Source organism: Eufriesea mexicana, unplaced genomic scaffold (assembly GCF_001483705.2).
Source record: "Eufriesea mexicana isolate 0111107269 unplaced genomic scaffold, ASM148370v2 scaffold3653, whole genome shotgun sequence".
Taxonomy (NCBI): Eukaryota; Metazoa; Arthropoda; class Insecta; order Hymenoptera; family Apidae; genus Eufriesea; species Eufriesea mexicana.
Genome location: NW_016911671.1, coordinates 414980 through 439618, shown reverse-complemented (window position 1 = coordinate 439618; position 24639 = coordinate 414980). Strand labels below are relative to the sequence as shown.

Genomic DNA, 24639 nt, shown 5'->3' with positions numbered 1-24639 from the left:
TTTTTTTTTTTTTTTTTTTTTTCTTCGCGTTGCTTTCACGTGCTGCGGTTTGTTGCATCTTGGCCTCATACGGTCGAGTGGCTTTTTACCGGCATGGAAAATGAAACGGCGAAGCAGCTAATTCTCTTTTTTCACATTTTATAATACCTCCTCGTATGCTATGTTATTCCAACCACACCGAGACACGTTTAAGAGCAAAATTATTTTAATAATTTGATTTGACGATCGAGTTGCAATTCGCCTCGCGAGAAAACTTTCTTTGTCGTATCTTCATCGTGCTATCGGTATTTAACCAACTACTGAGCAAGTTTGTACCGATTATGACGAACGAGAATTGATAAACGAGTCAGCTACTATTTAAGAGACTCGCTTATCATAAATACTAATATTTCCATCGATTACGTGGTAGCAGCTCGTGTGTGCAAATGACATTAGCGACAGGCATTAACAAGTATTCATTATCGTGAGATACGATTAAGTAACCCCAGATAATTGAACGGTATTAGGTGAATATTTTATGTAATCATTGCTCCATAATTCTTATATCTATTTAAAGGATGGTGTACAATCATAAACATTTTTAATGTTCAACCTCCTGTTTTTCTCTCTTTCTTTATTTCTTTTCAATTCTTTTTTTGAGTTATCGATTTTTATGAATATTGTTCGAATAATTCCACTGTCAATTGAAATTCCAATTGTGCGTTTCGCTGTATCATCAAATGCTGGCTTAAGCAGATTCCAGTAGCAGTATGCGCCTGAGGTTACGCCACGAAAAAATAGCGACAACAGATACATTATCAGCGGTATTCCAGATTACGAAATGGATTCACTTCATATTCTTGATACTGCGACTCTACAATGTCGTCTAGCTAATAAATTTCACAGCTGCAATCAATGATCTCCAGTCGTAGGCTGCCTGCGCTCTTTCTTACTGTATCAGATCGACTCGACCGTTCTGTTGCTCGAGTTAGTTTGAGAGTTTGCTACATTAAAGAAGATTTTATCGGAAATTCATGATAAATCGAGATAGAAAGACAAACACGATGTTTCGAAATCAATAGGTATAGGATCGATATTAACACCGGTGTATGGAGAAACCGGAGCAGACTGTAAGATTGTGCAGAAGTTGCTCAGCTACTTTCTAAACGAGGACAAGAAAGCTCAGATCCTTTCCCGATGCCTGAACTGGACGATGTTTCTCATTGATCTGTAACCTTCTTTTAAGTACTTTCTCGACACGTCCATTCACTGCATTGTCTTCTCTTTGGGGCACATTATGTCGCAATTTTGTCGGTTTGTATTGGTTAGATAAAATTTGAATGAATGAAATTGTCATTTCTCAATGTAATCTTCGTTTACAACATATCGACATAGCAACTCTCGATTTTTTTAGCAGCTATAATGAGAACCTTATGATGTCATTGACCTTCGTTAAAATTCAAAGACTAGTACCTTAGGACCGCTGACTCGTGGGGTGCTTCGTAACCAGTTCTTCGCCTTGATTACGAAACCATCTTAAATGAGCTGCCCAAACCAAATAGTAGATGCAATGCTTACGATTAGCCACGTCTCGAGCTTTTATCAGAGATAATTATTTTATAGAGATAATAGCAAACGTGTAAATATGCTAACTTTTAGTTCCAAAAGTACACAAAATCTGAACCGTAGGATCACAAATCTTTGAAATTCCATGTCCAACACGTGATCTGTTTCGCAATTGTTCATTTAAAATAATTTAATTTTCATATTGAAATTTATCATTGTGAAAAAGAAGTAGGAATAATAAGAGTTCAAGAACAAATTTCGAGACTATTAATCCATTTTCCTAGTATTTTCCTAATATTTTTGAAACGTCTGTTCTAAAATGATACTTTTGTTTTAGGTCGCTCGCGAACGTTACTGTATACGAAACAGCTGATGGACGATGAACTGCAGCAATATAGCGAGGAGTTGCTGCAGGAGGTTGAGGGTCTTCTGGATCACGATTATAGCCCAACGATTCAACCACCGCTGTACAAACGTCCTCGCATGGATACGGAATCACCGCCGAAATGCGTCTCATCCTCCGATCACATTGGAGGGACGCTTTGCGGAAGACAAGATGCTATGATAAAACCGAGCAGAAAATACATTGAGCCACCGTTGGACGATGTTTGGCCACCACCAAATCCAGGTGGGCAGAAGAACACCAAGGTGGTGGACAAACTCGAGGCATTAACCAACGAACTGAAGATTAATATTTCTGATTCCGAGGGCATGAGGACTATCCTCTTAAAAGTGCCTCAGGAACAGTAGGTCAATGCAGGAGACCCAGTGTCACGACATTATATTTTTCTATAATTTTTGTTGTAATCCTTTGCGATCGCATCTATATTCTATATAATATTTCCTGGAGACGTTTCTGGAGGAAAGAACTAGAGACCACAAAAAAATGGACCACCGAAAGTTCTTTAAGTATGTGTTGTTCATAATAATTAGAGGATCTAGAAATGACTGATATATTAACAAACTGTAATATCTCTAAGTATGGAAGGTTAAAGGTGGATGAAATTATGAGTAAATGTTTTTTTTTCCCTTTTCAATTGATTATTATCGGAAATTTTAAAAGATTCTCAGTTATTTTGAACCATACATTTTTCTCCAGTTATAACAATTTCTTCTAGGCAAGAAATCGTAAATAATTGAACGTCAATTAAATTGAACTCCTCCTGATAAGAGTTATATGCAAAGAAAGAATAGAGAATTCGTTAGGGTGTCTCGTACTTTCTAATTAAATTTTCTGCGTGGATATTTTTTAGGGACTAATGAGAATTTGCTCGGCTAGCATGTTTAGTCGGCATTTTTCATTAGCCATACGATTAGAAATTTTCATTCGCAAGTCCATAGTTTTAAGGATAGTTTTCTGAAGTCACGCGTGTTCTTCTATATTTGGCTCCTATTCTCGCGTGTTTTTGTCGTCATCGAAGCTATTTCACATTCATTCATACTTCATTCGCGCTTTTATTCATTGATATCTCGCGTAAAAATTATCGTACGAATTTCATAAATTAGATTATTCATCACTCATTGCGTTTATTATAGTCAATTGCACGCCATCATACTTAGGTATCAATCGTCTTTAGGTAATTTTTCAAGAATTTTTATCGATTGAACGATATTTAAGATTTATCTATTTATAAGAAGAATTTATTATGAGAGTTTTACAGTTATTATTGATGTTGCCGATGGTAAGAGAGAAATTTGTAAATAGTCATTATATAAATCGTCGAAACGACACAGAAAGATATATATTATTATTACTATTACTATTATTATTATTATTTTATATGTATGTATGTATGTATATGTATGTGTGTGTATATGTGTATATGTATATATATATACATATATTATAAAAGAAATATATCGTAGCTTTACCTTTATAAGATACGATTTTTAATTCTGTACTAAAGTACACGAAAGATCCTATTTATGGAAGTATCGTAGTAAATTGTAATTAATTCGTTGTTAAAAAATTTGTTTTTATATATACATATAATACACATAAACAAATGTGTATGTTTCCATCCTTTAACACGTGATAGATTTGATTATCCGAAGGATAAGTTTCATCGTACACTTCTTGGGGGCTAGGGTATTGCAGTGTTAATAATTAATTTAATATTATATCGTATGTGAAGTTTGCGAAATGCAGATCAGAGGTGCACTTGCTACATCAACCACAAGTGAAACGTATTTAAGTGAGAACTGTGTGTTATCGACACCAGGTTTGAAGACTGTACCATAAATTTTGTCGCATCATGACACATTTCTTATTCCTTCTTCAAACTCGACACATTTTCCCCGCCTCGTTTTAAACAATTCCTTACGTTTCTTAATTAAGTTATTAATTTTTACTTTATATGCAACTAGGAAAGCAACGTACATATAAAAAAAGGATATGCAGCGAATTGTAAATAAATATACGACACGAGAACTTTTGTTTCATAGTTCGTACTTATACTAATTTTCTCTTTCTTTCCGATGAAATTCCTGGAAGAAGGCAAACGCGCACATGGAACAATAAACGAAGAAATTTGAGACGTAAAATTGGACTCTTTCTTTCATAGGATAGCATGATTTCGCGCATTTAGAAGTTTTGTCGTTCTTCCAAAGAATTATAATTGCATACACGTATATTCGATGTCGATCAATATCGATGCCGAAGCACCGACTACGACTTTTATTTAAATAAGTTCAACGATACATTCCTACCAATAATGTTCATTCAAAAATAGAACGATTCTATTTTTGCACGTATGTAGAAGGGTTAAAGGTATTACATTCTAAATTTGATTCAATATACGTGTAACGACATTAGAAAATAAAATGTTACAATCAGAACATGCTACCGACGTCTTTTTTTTTCTCCCTTTTTCAATCTAAAAATTCTTTTGAGGTTATATTCATAAGTAAAATTTGTATAAAGAAAAGAAATTGTATAATGTAAAAGGTATTCATGTTAATATTTTTTCAAGTTTGAAGAAAAAAGAAATAATTTAAAATTCGAATCTCGTCATACCTAATCTATGGCCACTGCAGCGCCACATGCAGAAGGAAAGGAAATTGTTACTGGATTGAGAGTAAAGTCTTAACTATCTTTGCTTTATGGTATTTTCATTTTCCCGCCACAACTTACCTGCAACAAACTATTTTAAATATCAACAAAAAACTGTGATATCTTTAAAAAATTGATATTTATCGAGTTATTAATAAAATATAAGTAAAATGGAAGACTTGGAAAATTTGGCTGATCTATTACCGACTTACTATGCCAGATTATTTCCTTTTTATGATTATTATCGCTGGCTCAGCTATGGAAATGGTATGTCATTTATACCACTGTTTTCGATGCATACAAAGAATAATCTCTGACCTTGTAACTAATAATCTGAATTACTTCTAACTAATATTATTATTGATATAATTGTGTTGTTACAGTGAATACATTTACCCATAGAGAATTTTCATTCACTTTACAAGATGATATTTACCTTCGCTTTCAATCGTTTAAAAGTATGAAAGAGATGGAACATGAAATTAAAAGACTACTTCCTTTTAAGATTGATATAGGAGCAATATATAATTACTCGTAAGCATAACAAAATTAATACTTGTTTAATCCTCAACCAAAATAATAAATATTTTTTGTTTAGTCCAAAGGATCAACGTAAAGGCTCAAATTTCTGTCCCATTGAAAGAGAGCTGGTATTTGATATAGATATGACTGACTATGATGATGTAAGAACGTGTTGTAGTGGTGCAGATATTTGCTGTAAATGTTGGAAATTTATGGCACTGGCTTGTAAAATTTTAGACAGTGCTTTAAGATGTAAGCATAATTAAATAAGGTATTAAAAATATGTGCATATTAAATATACATTTAATGCTGCAGTGGATTTTGGATACAAACACATCTTGTGGATATTCTCTGGTAGAAGAGGTATCCATTGTTGGGTATGTGATCCTAGTGCACGTAGCTTGAGTTCACAGGAACGTGGTGCAGTAGCAGAATATTTGCAAGTTATAGATGGTGGTGAATATATGAAGAAAAAAGTGAATTTGCCTGGTGATAGAATACACCATTCCATTAAGTATGTAACAATTATATAGATTAAAGTCAATTTTATTTTTCTTTAAATTATTATTTTGAATAACATTTTTTATATTTTTAGACGTGCACTAGAAATAATAGAAGCTGTTTTTGTTCCATTCTGTATAGAAGAACAAAATATATTGGGAACTGAGAGTGGAATAGAAAAATTTCTTCAAATACTTCCTGATGAAGAGGATAGAAAAGAACTAAAAACACTCTTTGGTCAATGCAATTCTAGCAAAGATAGATGGAACCTATTTGTTAAATATATTAGAAACAAAAAGCCAACGGTATTTTATAATAAAAATAATTATTAATAAAAATAATTTTAATATTTTAACACATAATTTTAGGGAGATAAAAAATGGTACCAGTATCGTCATTTAATAGAAGAAATAATGCTACAGTATGCTTATCCAAGGTTAGATATACATGTCAGCAAAGGAATGAACCATCTTTTGAAATCTCCCTTTTGCATTCACCCAAAAACCGGTAAAGTTTGCATTCCGTTCAACGCGAATACGGTGGATAAATTCGATCTCGACAAAGTTCCAACAATTACAACATTGATCGAAGAAATAAATAAATTTGATCTAAAAGATAAAACTGAACAAGAGACATACGACTTGAACGCAAAAAGAATAAAGGATTATAAAAAAACTAGCATTAATAAATCGTTACATATCTTTAATGAATTTCTTTGCAAGTTAGAAAATGAGAGAAAAGAGCAGAGACTCAAAGAAAGTGGTAAATATTTTAACTTTCATACCTAAAAAATAATCATAAACAAAAAATATCTTTATCTTTTTATTTTTCAGATGAGAAAATGGAATTTTAGAATATATCTATACTTTTTTTTTAGTAAAATTATAAATAAAATTAAAACAGAATAATATAATTTTTTGATTTGTACGGAAATTTGCTTCTCTTTAAGTAAACAAATCATGCATATTAAATCCTATCAAATATGCTAAAACTAAGTCTAAAACCTGTGATTCTTGCTAATGTCCAACAAAATTTCAAATACTTAACTCAAAGTAAAAGACAATAAATTCTTAAAATTTTTGTCTATTATACGATACAAGTAAAAGATTTTTATGAAAGATGTTTTGATATCAGTGCATGTAAATATTCGAATTAAGTATATTTGCCATGTTTTGATTACTATTTTGATGTTTAATAATTAAACTCTATGTATCATAAAACTAAATTAATAGTTAAATAATAAACATTTTATTAATTTAAATAATAAACATTTATTTATTTCATTTTTCACTACATAATTAAATCATATAAATCACACAAACAAAAATAATAGTTCAAGAAATTTCTGATTACTTACATTTATAATTTTCGACTACTAGCGCCATCTATGATTTTGATCTCGAAGCTCGGATTCGGTAATAGGAACACAGAATGTACGAGAAGCTCATTGAAACAAGCACCTAGCGCCATCTATGTTCGTGTTACCAAATTTGAGCTTTGAGTCGAAGCTCACAGATGGCACTGATGTTACTCGAATAGTTTACTAACTCTGGTTATGTGCTTCTATAATACATTTTAATAAATCAATTCGGCAGTGGAAAATTCACCAATTACACACTATCTGTGATTAATTTATGAACTTTTATAATTGCATCGTAAAGCCAGATTCTTCAAGAACTTTCCAATATATTTTTCGATATAAAATTGTCCCTAATTAATTAATTATTAATAATTGTTCTGCGCAGTGTTTGAATTGTTGTCGAAAATTGTCGAAGACGCCATTGGTTTTTCATTAATTACTACCCTTTACGCAATTAATTTATGAAACTTTATGCACTCATTATAAAAACAATGTTCTTGCGAATCTTCTTATATAACTTTTGATCACATTTTGATTCTAGTTTCGTTTAGTATTAAATATTTTCACGGAAGGTCGTGATGGTCGCCGTTACGAAATCATAGACGCCATAAAACAAAAATTAGTAACTAACAATTTAGAGTTAAATTCTTTACGAATATTATATAAGAATGTAGCCTGAAGTTCCAGCTTTGCAATGAAATTATAAAAGTTCATAAATTAATTACAGAAATTGAGTAATTAATAATTTTTCATTGCCGGAGCCATTCTATTCTTTTCTATCCCCTCTCTGTCCTTGTCTACCACGTGACCAGCTCGTCGACGACCTCCTTGTCTATTCTATGTTCCTATCACTTTTCCGAGCAAATGATCCAAAACTATAGATGGCGCTGATCGCCGGCGGTAAAACTTTGATTCGAATTAGATACTAGAAATCAATTCGACAGTAGAAAATTAATAAATTTCCAAGTTTTTGTAATTAATTCATGAACATTTATAGCTGCACAGCAAAATTGGAATTACAGACAACATTCTTATACAATTTTTGTACATAATTTGATGCTAGTTAATTTTTGCCTTGGTGTGGTCAAAAAGTTTGTCAAGAAGCAATTAATACTTACATGAGCGATAGATTTTGTATATCCTGTATATAATGATTATATTTTTATGTTCTTTCTGTAGTAAATAAAATTGCTATAGAAAATTTTTTCTTGCATAGTATTCTTATTATTTTGTAACAAATATATACTAGCATAAGAAAACGTAAAAAATAAATTTTTTTATTTACAAATTTTATTTATAATTGTTTATTTACAATGTTTTCGTAAGCGAAAAATGCATATAAAATATAAAATAGATTGAAAAGAAAGAACTTCGGGGTGTATAGATAGGGAATCGAACCCCGGCCTTCAGTGTGGGAGTTTTCGAATGTCACCGTTAGACCACAACAGCATTTAAAAGCGGTAGGAAATAAAGCTCTAGTTATAGAGGTAATAAAACTTTAATCTTAAATATTTCAAAAGCTATTGAATAATTGCATCTATTATGATATATTTTCTTGAACTGCATGACAAAATCTACAAATCTGCACAGTTTCAACTAAATCGATGACTCGAAGGACTTGTATTCTCCTGTAAGGAAAACTATGAAAATAATAATGAAGGCGGCGTAGTAATGGTAAGGAGTATGTCTTTAGCTTTAAGTGGGGAAACTGGTAAACAATGGTGGGAGTAATATATCGACAGCGGAGAATAAATTCAAGAGCTTTGACGTAGATGATCAATCAACGCATTTAATACGCATATTAATGTTTCTGGAGTTATATTACTAAATGTTCTAATGATGTGGTCTTTCGTATTTCCTGAAGTTGTAGGCAACTCAAGACGAAAACCATTTTTTAGGTACTCTCAAAGATAATCAAGTAAATTTAAAACCATAAACAAGAATCATATCTTGCATTCTGATGGATTATTATTGTAACGAAGGTGTTTATCAGTTTGTATAGACTGATGACTTATTACTAAGGAATTGATTTACGCAACAATAACATGGAAGATTCTACATGTTAGTAAATAAAGACGAGCGTTATATTTGGATTCCTCGTATATTAGTAATTATATTACTAATATAAACATTTAACTCAAAGTTCTTACGTTTTTTCTATAAAATTTCATTCATTATCCAATAATTAGTCTTTTTTTTTGACACAGTATTAGCACGAATCATTAATAAATTTACAAATCACAAAGAAACATATCTTTTAATTTTTTGACCATGCTGTTAAATAATTCTAGAGTATTATGTAAGACATTAATTTTTCGTAAACACCAAATCACTTTAAAGTATTAAAAGAAACAACCAAAACTGCATTCTTCGGATGTTTTAACGTACTGCCTGACGGGAAGTAAAAGAATAACGCGTACATTCCATTCTGTCTCGTTCTGCCACCATATCGAATGCATTCGTAACCGGTTAGCTCTCACGAACGCCACCTTAACTACGCTGTAGAATCGTGACCGAACCAGCACTAATTCTATTTGTATCTGCCATTTTGCGATCGGTAAACAGGCGCGTCTTTTCATTCAAGAATTCAATTCCCGGAAATAGAAGTTCAGTCGCATGTAAATCGATTGTGATATAGTGTCTCTTAATGACCGACTGACGTCAGCAACGAAAAGCCGTGACGAGATAAACTTTTTTCTCTACCTTACCATCCCGACCAGTGAGTCATAATTGCACGGTAATGACATTTGTGTCACACGCGACATGCACTCTACGTTTCACCTGCTAAACGCTTTCTCAAGGTCCCCGTATTTATATTCATCTTGAGACAACTTCATTTAATGCACCTACACATTGTCGGTAATCGTGTTTTATTTAGCGTATTTTTCGATAATATTTCAAGCACGATTGTTTTAGCTCAATTTAATCGGTGCATTGTTTTATTTACACTGGACCGTTTTTACTCATCTACTAGCCTTGTTCCTCTCTCAACGATACATGTAAGTATTTCTCCACGACCGTGCGATTCTCACACGTCAACTTCGATCTCGTTCCTACTACGCGTAACACGATTCACACTCTGATTTATTTACGCTTTTCCGTTATTTCGTGATTCGCGGAATTCCCTGTAATCATTCTCTGTTGTCTTGTGATCGCTATCAACTCGTTATTAGTAGGTTAGATTGACATTCGTCGTGTATGGATGCGTAGGTACGCATCGTAATACAATTTTTTTTCTTCAACGAACGGAACTTTCACCACAATTGTCACTCTAAATTGTGCATATTAATAGAAGTCTTAATCTGTATTTAATTCTTATTTTTGATTTCATCATTAGTTTTATTATTTCTTTGTACCTAACTGTCAATTATTTCGAATTTATGAGTATATAACTGCATCTATTTTATTTACAGGATGCCATTGTATCATTAATGAAATAGGACAATTTGGAGTTGTATTTAACTTTCTAAACAACTAATTAATATATCAAACCGAATTGGAATATTCTTAAAATGATGGACATTGACCCTCCACAATTTGTATCTAAAGATGACGAAATTCAGTATTGGATGGAACTTGCCCATCAAATACATAGAAAGTGAATTATCTTTATATTTCTAAATATTGTAAAAGTAGTATATCTCATTACATATTCATTTAAAATTAGATTGAAATTGATGGAATGTTTATTCATAAAATAAATATTATTGTGATACTATAGGAAAGTAGATATAGAAAGAGAGTTGGAAGAATTTCAAGAAAATTCACAGTTACTAGAAAATGAATTAGAAGCATCATTAGAACAAGCAGAAAAAACTAATAGAGAATTACGACAACGAAATACAAGATTGGCTACTGAAGTTGAACAATTAAGAACAAGATTAGATCAACAAACAGCAGATTGTGCAATGTTTCAAGGAAAGACTCAAGACTTACAAACACAGCATGACCGTTTATTAAAGTACATAAGGGAATTAGAACAAAAAAATGATGACTTGGAAAGGGCTCATAGGTATATGAATATTATTTTATTGTGCTAAAAATTACATAATAAATTAGTATAGAATATTTAATATCAATTTTTATCTACCTTAATTTTGCAGAATAAATAAGGTAACAGAAGAGGAAATAGAAGCTAAACTTAATTCTGCCATTGAAAAGAATGCTTTGTTGGAATCAGAACTTGATGAAAAAGAAGCTCTAAAAGTTATAGTGCAGAGATTAATGGATGAAATTAGAGGTTAAATAATTAATTAAAAATTTTATATTTTAACTGAACAAATTGTTTCTAATAATTAATTTTATTACAGATTTAAAACAAGAAATCCAAATTCAAGAAAGGCATCAACCAGATAATGATAAATCAGTCGACAGAGTTCGTAACCATGTTGATAGTAATAAACTTCAAGTTGAATTGGAAACACACATGTCGCCTAGTAGCCCAATAGTACCACAATCCATACCTTCAAATAATACAACAACTTCACCATTAAAAAGTAAGATCCATAATACTCTTCGTAAAACTAAGCGCATGTTTTGCTTTGGACCTAAAAGATGATCTTTATGATTATTAAAATTAATACTCGACAGAAAAAATACTTGTATCTAACAAATCAAAAATTATTATGATCAACTGGTGGATACAAAATTTGAACTTAATTGTCTTCTTAATGTAATATTATATATATATTTTGTATATTATCTGACATTTTTTTATGATAAATGAATTTTTTTATTTATTAATATTTAAGACTAACCAAATAAAAGTTTGGTCTAATATTTGTGCTTGATTAACATACTTTAGTGTGCTTCAATTAATTTTATCTTTCTGTGTATATATATATACATATGATATTGTTAACAGCGAAATAAAAATTATTTTAACAAACTTGTTCTTTATTTTAGTTTCTAAATATTACATTTTAAATACACAAGGATGTTAAATTAAAATTTTGTTTATATTTTATTAAAGTGTTATTGTGCAGTTTAATATTTTATTTATTTTGTATCAACTTTACTATTGTACATCTGTAGTAATTTATATCTTTTCCTGTTTGCAATTAGTTGGAAACAGAGTTGTAGGGGGTGTAACAGGAAACAACAATAACAATAATAATGTGAATCCACCTTTGGCATCGTGTACAAGAATATTAGCAATGAACATGATTGGTGACCTTATGAGAAAAGTTGGTGTAAGTATTATGTTTTTATGTTCTTTTGTGTTAAGAGCACACAATGATATATGAAAGTAGCTTGAAGCATGGCTTATGTACCTTTGAGTTTTAAATGTATTTAGTTGCCATAGATATTGAATTCGGTATTGGCAACTATTCTAATTTGCATAATCCATTTTTATCTTTTCTTTTTCCCTTTTTTTTAAAAAAAAATACTTGATTTATTTGCTGTGAAATGTTTTTGTCATAAAATAATTTAATTTAAATAATTTGTATTTATAAAATGCTTTAATATTATATTAGTTGATGATACTGGTAGTGTGATGTAGTTGGTGTTTTGGTAGCTTGACAGGTGGGTCTGTATGGACTGTAGGAGGGTAAAGTGCACTTGTCTGGGTGGGAAAAAAACAATTTCTACTACACCTACCGATTTACCATCTATCCAGGTTCATACACCTACTCATTGTATATGGCAACAACCTAGATCAACCAAGTGCTGATCAAGTTTTTGTGTACAGGTCTTTATTTGATTTCTTTTGTTTCTATCGCATATTTTTTTTCTGTACACATTCACCATTCCTTGCATCCTGCCTTAATTGTGCTATGTGTAACTGGTATCGCCAATTTCAAACATTCATTTTTAATATTTTCTTTAATCATAATATAAATATTGACAAATAATAATATTTTTAAGAAATGTAATAATATCCTATTTAACAATAAATATTTAATCATATAGGCATTGGAGAATAAGTTAAACACCTGTCAAAATCCATCTCGAGAGGATCAAGCTGTCCGTGATCTTTACAGGTAACATTAGAACAATGTTATAATATTAAAAAGTCACGTCATTGTCTTTGTATCGTTGTGCACTGCGTGTATTTGTAGTAAAGAAATATCATGTATCAGAAGTATGAAAATGAATGAAAAAAAATTAATAAATTTTTTTTTTGTATGAATATTCCCTTCAGTGAAGGGATTTGTAATGACATTGTTCAAAGTGATACATGATAGTCATCAATTAAATCAATTGTACTTATTACTACTTTTATGTTAACTTTTAGTTATGTAGTGCTTCCTGTGAACGTTAAATTTACGAATTTATGGATGATGAAAGCTTCTCATGATCCCAGTTCTCTAGCTTTTTAGTTATTAAAATGTTCAAAACATTTAAGAAGACTGCATTAAGTTTTGAATAGCTCATATTATCGCTTGCGCTACTAATTAAAACGGAGCATCTTGTTTTTTCATGTTCGTATATGTAAATTTTTTTATGCGTTCTAATTGTTAATAATATCCTTAGAGAAAGTGATCAAAATTAATCAATATGGTATTAGAAAATAAGCTAAATTTCAAAGCTTTTATATTAATTTCATTTCCTCTGATCATTTAATAATTTTTTTGCATTCTATAGTTAATCTTTATCGTTTATCATATGTTGATGTAAACATATACCTAATATAAGAGGTATATAATTAGCTACTTAGCTTTTCTTTGTGATTTAAAAGAGTACAATATATCAATCTTTTATGGTAATTTGCTAAGATCTTAATAATCTAATTTGTAAAAGACAGAAATTTCTATTAAATTTAGACCATTTTTAAATATTTAGCAATATACGTTAAATCGATTTAGGACATGTCTTTTCATTTAATTGTGTATACCTTTTTAGTAACTAAAATTATGAGAAAATTCCATTATTTTTTTATTATTAAGATCTTTAACAAACCAGATTAGCATTTAGTTTTAATAGTTCCATTTAAGTATTAAGTATATGTAGAATGAAATTCCATTAAGTTAATTACTGTTATTAGTGTAATATATAAGACAAATAGAAACATTTGGTATTGTACACAAGTTATAGATACACCAAAAATAATTTTTAATGAAAATCAAGATTTTCATATTAATTACATTACAGAATTTAGCTTCTAAAATTATAGTCTAACTTTTTAGATTAAAATGTATGTAAGTTTTAGTACAGAAAACTTTCCATTTTATATTTTTCAATACATTATGAAATAAACATAAGTTAAGTACTTTTTATATCACTAAGAAATTCTTTTGCGCATTTGATTGATCTAATAGTTATACAAATTTTTGTCAAAAGCTATTAGAATCGAAATTATTAAATTTTAATAAAAGTAGTTACTAAATTTTATGATGTATGACAAATGCAAAAATAAGTTGGAAGACTCAAATATTTCATAATATATGTATACTTGTACATAATAATTGTATATACTTACTGAAAGTAATAATTTGTGCAATGAAATTAAAATATTTTTTTAGATTATAAGACCAACAAATACAAATTATGAAATACCAATTGTAATCATTAAATTTTTACTGAAAGAATTTTATCATTCTATAATGGCATTAATTGATACAAAACAGTGCTGTTAACAATGAAATTGTGTGATCTATAAAAAAAATATTTATGATTCATTTTAGCAATATTTTGATATGAAACACAAATAGTACTCTATGAAATTTAAATTTTTAGAGTGAAGTCTCTATAGTCTTCCCTGTCATGTAACAAAAAATGTCAAGTAACAAGTTTCTACAAACTTCAACATTAATTCTATAATTCAACATTAATTGCATTGTTAATTTCTGCATTTGTAACATGTTTTTCTGCATGATATTTATGTGTCACTTCCTTACTTTTGTTGTTAGTAATATTCATAAAGTGTATGCAATAAAATTACCCAAGGTATTTTTCATATTAAATTACTTAGATGTATATTAAATGTGCACAAAATAGAACTTGCGTTTTGTTGTTCAAATCATGCATTAACATAAAATATTTAATGTAAATAAGATTCATCTTAAAGAAAACCAAGTTTCATTGAATTGTAATTCAAGGTATCTTTCATATGCATACTGTACAATTTATGCATAATCCATAATCATGTACAGCATTTCTCAATCTTCTGCTATATTCCTGTTGTTGTATCTATCTATGCATAGTTTAATATATTAAGTTGTACATAATATATTAAATAAAATAATAACAAAATAGCAAATTTACAATAAACAATTTAAAATAAAATAATGTTCCGAAACTAATTGTGCATTATTGTATAAAATACTACTAAAATACGATTGGGAAACGCTGATTTAAATGTATATTTGTTTATTATATTTAGGTATTTATAAATTATATCTCTCAATGTAAAATGGTAACAAAAGAATATTAAATTTTTTCAATTAGGACTAGACGGCAAGTTCGAGGTTTTGCCTCTGGCAACAGCAACCACATTCGATTATAAACAACGGATAATATTCCAAGAATAAATTTTGTGCATTGTATGTGTACGGCTATTAATCGTGTTTTTTTTAATTAAAAAATCTGACATTAAATTATTATAAATTTGTATTATAGAAACAAAATTGTTTCGAACAATTTATTTATTATTTATCTACATTTCGATTATTTAATCTTTTCTAAGATTGCGATTTTTTGAAATTATTCTTATTTTTCTTACAATTCAAATATATACCTATTATGAAGGAAATTTGTAAATAAACATTCGAAATTGTAAGTATAAAATTAATCTTGTGATAAGTGAAAATTCTAGTTAAGTATTATAATTATGTTGTGTAATTATACACAAATGATATGAAGAAGAGGTACTTTGGTAAAAATCAAGTTGTTTCAGATAAAATTTTGTAAATACATATTTTTACATGACTTTTTACGTTAAAATAAATTGTTCAAGAATTAATTTTACAACTCTTGCTCATAATTTAAAAAAGAAAAAACAAAAAATTAATATACTTCATCATCGTCAAAATTATTAACTATCCATTGTAATAACTTGATTCAACGTGTATGTTATGCTTTATTTTTCTGTAAGATCTATTCTTTTTGTAATTATTTAGTTTATTTTACTTTCATTTTGTACATGGTATCTTTTCAATAGTTTATTGCTATATTTCAATATTTTCTTATAAAAATAATGAACAATTTTGATTGTTCATTAATTTCTGAAACAATATTTTAGTGCAACTTTTATTACACCCATTAACAGCTTTTGTGATTATAGCTTTAATAGCATATTATCACAAAGAAGTATTTTTTGAACACTTAAGCTGTACCATGCTGTGCAAATTTTCATCTATATTTAGAATTGGATATTGTATGCAATGAGAAAATAGCAACTTATCACTTAGTTCATTATACGTTAATTAAACGTATAAATATTTGTATGTTTTTATTATGGAGAATATCCTTTATTTTTTTCTAATACTGAATATTAAACAAACCAAAAATCCTAATTTGGTAGACATTTAGTACCAAAGTTTCGTGTTAGTTAAAGCTATATCATATAATATAGCGTACATAGTGTTTTTCACATCAATTATTTTGATTTAATTTTTTATTATAGCTCTTTTTATAATAATCTGCCAATTTTCCAAGTATAATTTAATTCTATGTACTAAATCCTTTAAATTTCAATAATTTTTATTATAATTATATTTAAAATTTATATTTATTATTAAATATTTAAAATTTATTTGAAATTAATTTAATTTATAATTAAATTATATTTAAAATTAAATATTTATAAAATTTTATCTGGAAATAACTAGTACATGATTTCTACTTGAGTGCTTTCTCTTAAATAAACACAATTTATGAGCTCTTATTTTCAATGTATAGTTCTAGTATGATTGGATCTTCAACCATATTAAAAATGGTATTGTAACACTTAGTGCAAATCTAGCTTTTAGAGAGTGTTAGATATACATCTATTTTTTAATAACGAAAAAAATTTTTTGTGTTGTAAAATAATTCAATTTTATACTTTAAAATACGCAAAAGCTATTCAATTATCTATTTCAATATAAATTATATGCTTTTATGCCACTGCATAATTATAATTATAAACTGCTTTAAATTCTGGAACATTCGTATAAAGTAGAACCATACTAACTCAATTAGCTAAAATTTAACATATTCAATTATATTATTGAATAAAATGAAGATTATTAATTCGTAGTTTTCGCTTAATGTATAAACTAAAAAAAAAAAAATTATTTAAATGAAATTATATAGTACCAGTTTACGCTAATAGTTAATTGTATCTGAACTGAATTTTCGAACGAAAAAAAGTAACAGAATACCCAATATTTGTACTATAAATTTGTAAAGGTAAATTGAACTATTTGTAAAATAAAGATATTGTAAACAATCTTTCAATCAATGCATAATTAAAACTCCTTGAACCTAATCTACTTAAGTAACAGTGCATATTTCATATAAGACAGAAAAAGGTAAGTTAGTGTTATTTTGAAGATTTATTTATGAAACGTTTATCTTTACACGAACAATGAATAGTTGACTGATTGAAATACCTTATACAATTTTCGTACAACCAGAGTTCTAGCATGGTAAACACTACATTGAATGCCTACAAAGAAACTGTCTTACTTTCTAATGCACATTTTACTATGTATTGTACCAATAATGATAATGATGACAAATATAATAAAGCTGTAATAAGAAACTAAATACTTCTGATCTTATTCAATCTTAAGTGTACTTTTAGAAGAATTAACAATTTCACTTGTCTTTTATTATGATTATTTATCTTCTGGTTTTAGATTTTTTTTTAATAAGTATTCTTACTTGATAAAGTGTAAAATGACAAAAAGATGTAAATGAAATTAACGAAGTAAAACTCGTAACTGATAATTTTTGAAGAAATAACATACTTTCTACGTTTGTACATTAATACCAAAAGATGAAAACTACCTATATGTTAAAAACAGTTTATACCAATTTTCGTATCTATTTTCCAGAAATCTGAAATTTAGATACGTATTGTAAAGGATGAACATGTCATAACTTGTACATGGTTATGGAGTACAACATAATATGTAGTTTGGAATGAAAATGTTTCATCCATGACTGTTACGAATGATAATAATAGTAGTAAATGGTATGTATGGGAGTTACATATTATTTAAGCACGCTCGCCACGAATTCGTCGAGCCAGTTGGATATCCTTGGGCATAATTGTAACACGTTTTGCATGGATAGCACACAAGTTTGTGTCTTCAAATAAACCGACCAAGTATGCTTCTGAAGCTTCCTGTAAAGCTCCAATTGCAGCACTTTGGAAACGAAGATCAGTTTTGAAATCCTGTGCAATTTCACGAACCAATCTTTGGAAAGGTAATTTCCTAATCAATAACTCAGTTGATTTTTGATATCTTCTGATTTCTCGAAGAGCTACTGTACCAGGCCTAAAAATTGCATTTCATTTTAGATATATATGAAATTTATTTTAATGAATACATATTGATATGTTTATTTAAAATTTACCTATATCGATGTGGTTTTTTTACACCACCAGTAGATGGTGCACTTTTACGTGCTGCCTTTGTGGCTAGCTGTTTACGAGGTGCTTTACCTCCAGTTGATTTACGAGCTGTCTGCTTAGTACGTGCCATTGTTTACTCTAAAATAATACAAATATAATTAATGAAAAAATTTCTATTTATTTGAAACTTTTAAAAAATATACTTTTTATATTAAATCGGAAAATTGTAGTATACATGTAAATATAAAAGTTTATACATCAATATATTTGTTATTCAATTTATTTTTTACATTACACATAAATAATTTTGAAGAAACGTATTTTCAATCGTGAACGAACGCGGGAAAAATTATTTTAAAAGGTATACTTGATAACTAGAGTAAACGAAGTTTTGGAGTGGGAAGAAAAACATGGTGGGGTAATAAGAGTGGGGGTATGTTCCGTTGCTGTTCGTGCGGAGGAACCGCGCACCGAGGAACGCTGCGCATTGCGCAATGCACAAACTTTCGTTCCTCTTGTACCGACGCGAATAAAAGCCACGCTAACTAGAAAAATGTATTATCCTAACGAGCAGGTATTTTCACGTCTCCCAATTATTCCATTGATAAACGGAATCATAGCTTGTCCAATAAAATCGAACAAATGACACTCGTCGTGAAACAAATCGAAAGCGTCACTCGCGAGAAAGGCTCATGATACGATTCCCTCCACGAACGTCAATTGCAAAATGGAGGCAATACGACAGTACGTCGCGTTCGGACGTGAAAACCTGAGTTTTCCAACACTTTTCACTCTTCTTGATACACATTACATTGCCCACATACTTGCTGATACCGGTAATCACACATAACCGTAAATGAGATGCAATTTCGATAGATTTACATACCACTCAAAAGAAAAATTCTACGAGAAGCGAGAGCTAGCACTATCCGTTTCCTTGTACTTCGATGGCAGTGGACGCTCTCCCAAGTCACGACTCCCTTGTCCCTACCCCCTAGAAATTAAATCGCGAGAGGCACGTAAGCCCGCGGTGCAATGCATCCAATCGGAGGTCGGATAGCAGTTGAGCTTCATAGTGTGGCACATGCGATTGGCTCAGCCTCCTACGCCTAGAGTGCGAACCGAGAAGAACCCTGTCAATTGTAACATACATGATACTACTTCTCAGCAACCTCGTTTTACTTGCAATAATTGCCATTCTATTATTAATATTAATTAAATTGATAAGTATTCTTGCTTAATAAAAATTGAATACAGAAATCACAGTATATCGGAAAAAAGTAGCCCTGTAATTGATGCTCAAACTGTGTTGAACTTTATACATATATCCATGAACACGCTTTGCGATTTTTGTCGTGTAATTCTGTCTGCAATGAAATCGGTCATTTCGTGGAAACATCCAGAAAAATATGTAAATTCTATAGAACATAACAAAGGATATGTCACCTCAACAGTGTGTAGTCGTTGAGAGTGTAATTTTTAATCATTATTCACAACTAATATATTTTTGACTGGAGTTAAACGATTATTCTGAGAAATAAAGCTTCTTCTACGTTTTCTGCTTGGAAAAAATAGACGCCATTGTGTATCTAAACGTAAATAACATTGTATCACGTTGAATTGATAAAATTATTGAATTTTGGCGCTTTTGTAAATTGAACTCTATAGCGGAAATAGTATAGTCGTGAACTCGATTAGATCGATGATTTTTTTAATTTCAGATAGCATTTTGACTTGAATTATATCTGTATTTTATCACAAAAATTTTGTAAATCAACACGTATATGAGAAGGGATTGTTATCAATGGTATAACTCAATGTATTTCTGACAATAAATTTTTCGTATTTATTATTATATATTCATAGAACATATATCATAATAATGTGTTTAAAAAAACAACAAAATCACGTAACTACAAAATGTTATTTACATCGATGACGCAATCCTTTTATACTTATGTCGTATATTTGATAGTATTTGATGATAATAGCACCAAAACAATAATTTATCTTATTATAAAAAAATTTATAGTTACAAATTTTTTGTGAAGCGAAAAATTATATTTTAAGTTGAACAAGAAATTAGGAATACCTATCCAGTAAAATTACTCTTTTTCTATAAATAATTTAGTTTTAAGTTTTTTAATTAATAGATAAAATAATGAGTTCATTTTATTGGGAAGACAATCCACGTTAAGTTTATTAAAAAACTGTATAGATAATTTACATTAATTTAAAACGTTATAAATTACTTTTTCTATTACCATTATTATAATTATTAAAATAATAATAAGTAATTAATAATGAAATATAATTTTATGGTCAGAGACTTGTTAACTTTACTTAATTTACAAACATAGTATGTAAATGGAGATTAATTTTGATAATTTTGTAGTACAATTTTAATTAATAACACATAGATCATCACATTTTTTATGTATAACTCAGTAACACTTTCTCTTTTCTGAAATTCTATTTCGATATTATATATATTTCTTTCTATGCAAGAATAATCTCACACATTATAAATTTATCTATTCTAAACTATAATTTGACAGTAATATAAATATAATAGTAAATGTAACTGACATTTTCTGCAAAATATTAAATCTATATGCTGTATTGCTTATATATCGCTTATGTTACTTATTGTTATACATAATAATAAAATATGAATTATGTAAAATGATATTACTATTCATTACAAACTACATACTCCGCTTTGTGCCTTCTACATAATCGTCTATAATTAAATTATAAATGTATTAAACTAAATTACTTAATATGAGGGATAGATACTTAATCTCTGCATTCTATAGCTCATAGGGCTTGGCAGTGTTTATCTATAGTAATGGTTCATGAAAAAGAATCTTAGTCACAATGAATTTGATTGTAAGGACATTCAAGAATATGACAACATGAATTTGAAAAAAGAAAAAATTCAAAGAATTTGTGATATGAATAATTGTTTAAGCACGTTCACCACGAATTCGTCTTGCTAACTGAATATCTTTAGGCATTATTGTAACACGTTTAGCATGAATTGCACATAAGTTTGTATCTTCAAACAATCCAACCAAATATGCTTCAGAAGCTTCTTGCAATGCTCCAATTGCAGCACTCTGGAATCGTAAATCTGTCTTGAAATCTTGTGCAATTTCTCGAACTAGACGTTGAAATGGTAATTTTCTGATCAGTAACTCAGTTGATTTTTGATATCTTCTGATTTCTCTGAGCGCTACAGTACCAGGCCTAATAAATAAAATATATCATTGGAATTAATAGAATAATTAATTATATCACAGATAAAAATTTTATGCAACATTTTTACCTATAACGATGTGGTTTCTTTACTCCACCTGTAGATGGTGCACTTTTACGTGCAGCTTTGGTTGCAAGTTGCTTCCTAGGAGCTTTACCTCCTGTTGACTTACGTGCAGTCTGCTTAGTACGTGCCATTTCTACTAGAATAAAATTTTATTATTACAAATGAAGAATAATCTATTTTTGTTTTAATATAAATGATCTTTATATAAAAAATTCTTTCATCTATTAAATAAGAAAGATCAATATTTATTGAACAATATAGTTATTTCCCTATAAAAGGTATTGTCTATTTCAAATTATTTCACGTACACTTAAAAATACGTTATATTATAAAATCAAATTTACAACAAATTGTAATCAAACGTAAAATGGGATCCGGTTTCCCTCCAAAAGCAGACACAATAAACAAAATGGCGACTGGTATGCATGTAGTACTGCTATGTACAAGAATTTGCACACCATGGAACTATCATAAGTTTTTTCAATACAAAATGACATTATTTATAAACAATATGAATGAAAATAATGTTAAATGTTGTTTTTATTATATTCATTTGACCATGAAATCAAATAAACGTACCTGCTATTCAATCGTTTTGTATGTAACAAAATCTCCACACAACCACTTCCTTCGAACGATATTAGACTTATGTCGGTTAATGTTTTTTCAGAAACGTAGTTTGGTCTTATGAGCGATAGGTGACAGCACTGTGTTGAAATATACATCACAGGATTGGTTGTCATTTCATAACATCATTTACGATTAGTCAATTTCTGACGAATAAAAGTATTTGTTATGGAATTTACAAGTTCATAACTATTTTAATATCATTTCATTTATCTCATGTGTCATGAACAGTAACATTGTAATGTGTGAATCATATTTTCTTAGAAATAGATATATTTAAAATTTATATGCGTCATATATTTGCAACATATATGATACAGGTGACTATATGTACTAACTTTTATGTCAGTACATTGATCCAGATAAATATACATGTGCCATTTATTTTGTAAAGAGGTTTTTCAACTTTTATAATAGAAAAAAGTAACTAATAGTTCATAACATAATATAAAGTTTAATAAAAACAATAGATTGAACAAAATTTATATAAATGTATTTTGTCAATAGATATATGGATATACAAATTTCACTTTTTATATATTAATTTGTATAAGACAATAATGGTATAATTTAATGACAAAAGCAATTAATGTCTTCAAAATATCGTCAAAATATGGTTAGTTAAGTGAAAATCACATTTTTAAGGCATATTCTAAAATAACGTAATATAAAAAATAAATACTCTAAACTCAATTTTGTTGATATATGTGATTAAAAAATAAAAATTTTTTAAATTCAGTACTATAAAATAAATATAAACGTTTCCATGTATTTACTATTAATTATTGAAATAATTATTATTTTTCGAATACCATGGTACAGAAGTTATCAATATATTTTATTTTTCAAATGATCAATTTTATTGATTTACAATATTCCTTTTTATAGTTCACTACCTAATAATAGCATAAGAAGCAATAATAAACATTCGTTCTACAAATTACGCCATGAGATAATTATTATCCTTATATCTTCGTCAAAATCAATGTTATTCATATACATATATGCATAATATATGCATACAAATACATATATATATATGTATAAACTTTCAGTCATCAAGAAAATATTAGAACAAAATTTATTTACTAACATTCTAACTACAGCTATGTTAATTTAAATATGTTATTTAAAACTGTATTGCCAAAAATACGTGTCGTCAATATTAACTTTTTTTGTCATTTGCACACAAATGATGCTTCTTTTTTTTCTTTATTATTCAATTTGTACTGACATTCATTAGAATTCGCCTACAATCGTTAATGACAACGAAAACTTTTTACTGCATTTTATTTGTTACATTTCAGTATAGTCTTTCTTTCGGTATGCGACCAGATATGAAATGTTATTCGACCATCGTGCAGACGTTAGTATATTATTGGTTTATGAATAATTGCATCGGTTTGGCAGGACATGAACATCAAAAATGCAAGCCCATATTACTTTTGTACTTTATAAAAATTCTTCACATGGAATGCGAAAATTATATTATACTCTATTGTATGAAATCGTGTAATGTAAAATATGTTAATATTACAAATAAAACGATTACAAAAGACAATTTGCTTATTCAAAATTTTTGTTCCCCTTTAAAATATACTAATAAATAAATAAACCATGCTCTTACTGCATAATTTAAAAGTTTAAACTTAAATTTTTTACTTGATTTTAACATATATATAAAAAGAATGGTTAACCATTTCTGGACGATTTTCAGTAATTTAAAATGTGAAATTCAATATATATATATAAAACTATTTGAAAATATCTTAAATAGGACAAATATAAAATTTTTGTAAGAAAATATGATACTTAGAACACATCAAAATTATATACAAAAGTATGCACATAAATGTTTCATTGTTTTCTTTCGTTGGATTCTTTTGCAATCGCAAGAAGAAAGAAAAAAAGAGATGAACAACCGATCTAGCAATTTTACATTTTATATTAACCGCTGCACACATAAATGCAATTTTAATGCATAATAAAAGTATTGATAAATGTACAAAACATTTTGTTCTTTAGTAACTACAAGGTACTGCCTGACATTCTAAACGACATACATATAAGATCTATAACACCAACCATTTCTTTCATAATTAATAATTAAATACCAAATATTGTTAACTATGTGATAATATTTGCCATTCGACTTGATCATAAAAAAACGAGTGTGTGTGTATATGTATATGTGT

The 24639-nt window shown here is 28.8% G+C and overlaps 5 protein-coding genes across 8 annotated transcripts in view; 3 read left to right on the top strand and 2 right to left on the bottom strand.

The window, feature by feature from the left end:
* LOC108551120 (uncharacterized) overlaps nt 1-2461 on the top strand; it is a 9557-nt gene extending 7096 nt beyond the window's left edge. Inside the window, exon 5 of the mRNA XM_017905157.1 lies at nt 1883-2461. Within this exon, the coding sequence (XP_017760646.1) occupies nt 1883-2295 (413 nt within the window). The 3' untranslated portion in view covers nt 2296-2461. The remainder of the gene's footprint in view (nt 1-1882) is intronic.
* A 2306-nt stretch (nt 2462-4767) lies between these two features.
* DNApol-alpha50 (DNA primase small subunit) lies at nt 4768-6473 on the top strand. The gene is made up of 7 exons (XM_017905054.1): nt 4768-4864; nt 4981-5131; nt 5196-5371; nt 5435-5633; nt 5715-5925; nt 5989-6382; nt 6454-6473. Exons 1-7 carry the CDS (start codon nt 4768-4770, stop codon nt 6471-6473), a joined length of 1248 nt encoding a protein of 415 aa, XP_017760543.1.
* Nucleotides 6474-9646: 3173 nt separating this feature from the next.
* nudE (Nuclear distribution protein nudE) lies at nt 9647-15487 on the top strand. 3 transcript variants are annotated; one of them, XM_017905088.1, is made up of 8 exons: nt 9647-9979; nt 10394-10578; nt 10702-10992; nt 11084-11220; nt 11291-11476; nt 12045-12172; nt 12894-12964; nt 15372-15487. In XM_017905088.1, the coding sequence occupies exons 2-8, from the start codon at nt 10493-10495 to the stop codon at nt 15427-15429; spliced, it is 957 nt and encodes a 318-aa protein (XP_017760577.1). In that variant the 5' UTR covers nt 9647-9979; nt 10394-10492; the 3' UTR covers nt 15430-15487. The 3 variants fall into 3 exon arrangements, with proteins under 3 accessions (XP_017760577.1, XP_017760575.1, XP_017760576.1); XM_017905086.1 differs by lacking the exon at nt 15372-15487 and adding an exon at nt 12499-12672 and having other exon boundaries at nt 12894-12965; XM_017905087.1 differs by lacking the exons at nt 9647-9979; nt 15372-15487 and adding exons at nt 10106-10190; nt 12499-12672 and having other exon boundaries at nt 12894-12965.
* A 2588-nt stretch (nt 15488-18075) lies between these two features.
* On the bottom strand, nt 18076-19516 carry LOC108551099 (histone H3.3). The gene is made up of 3 exons (XM_017905127.1): nt 19376-19516; nt 18492-18627; nt 18076-18412 (listed from the first exon to the last, which is right to left on the bottom strand). The coding sequence occupies exons 2-3, from the start codon at nt 18617-18619 to the stop codon at nt 18130-18132; spliced, it is 411 nt and encodes a 136-aa protein (XP_017760616.1). The 5' UTR covers nt 18620-18627; nt 19376-19516; the 3' UTR covers nt 18076-18129.
* A 1702-nt stretch (nt 19517-21218) lies between these two features.
* Nucleotides 21219-22461, bottom strand: LOC108551100 (histone H3.3). Of its 2 annotated transcripts, none has more exons than XM_017905128.1 (3): nt 22397-22461; nt 21821-21950; nt 21219-21741 (listed from the first exon to the last, which is right to left on the bottom strand). In XM_017905128.1, exons 2-3 carry the CDS (start codon nt 21946-21948, stop codon nt 21459-21461), a joined length of 411 nt encoding a protein of 136 aa, XP_017760617.1. In that variant the 5' UTR covers nt 21949-21950; nt 22397-22461; the 3' UTR covers nt 21219-21458. The 2 variants fall into 2 exon arrangements, with proteins under 2 accessions (XP_017760617.1, XP_017760618.1); XM_017905129.1 differs by having other exon boundaries at nt 21821-21953; nt 22397-22453.
* Between the last annotated feature and the right edge of the window lie 2178 nt (nt 22462-24639).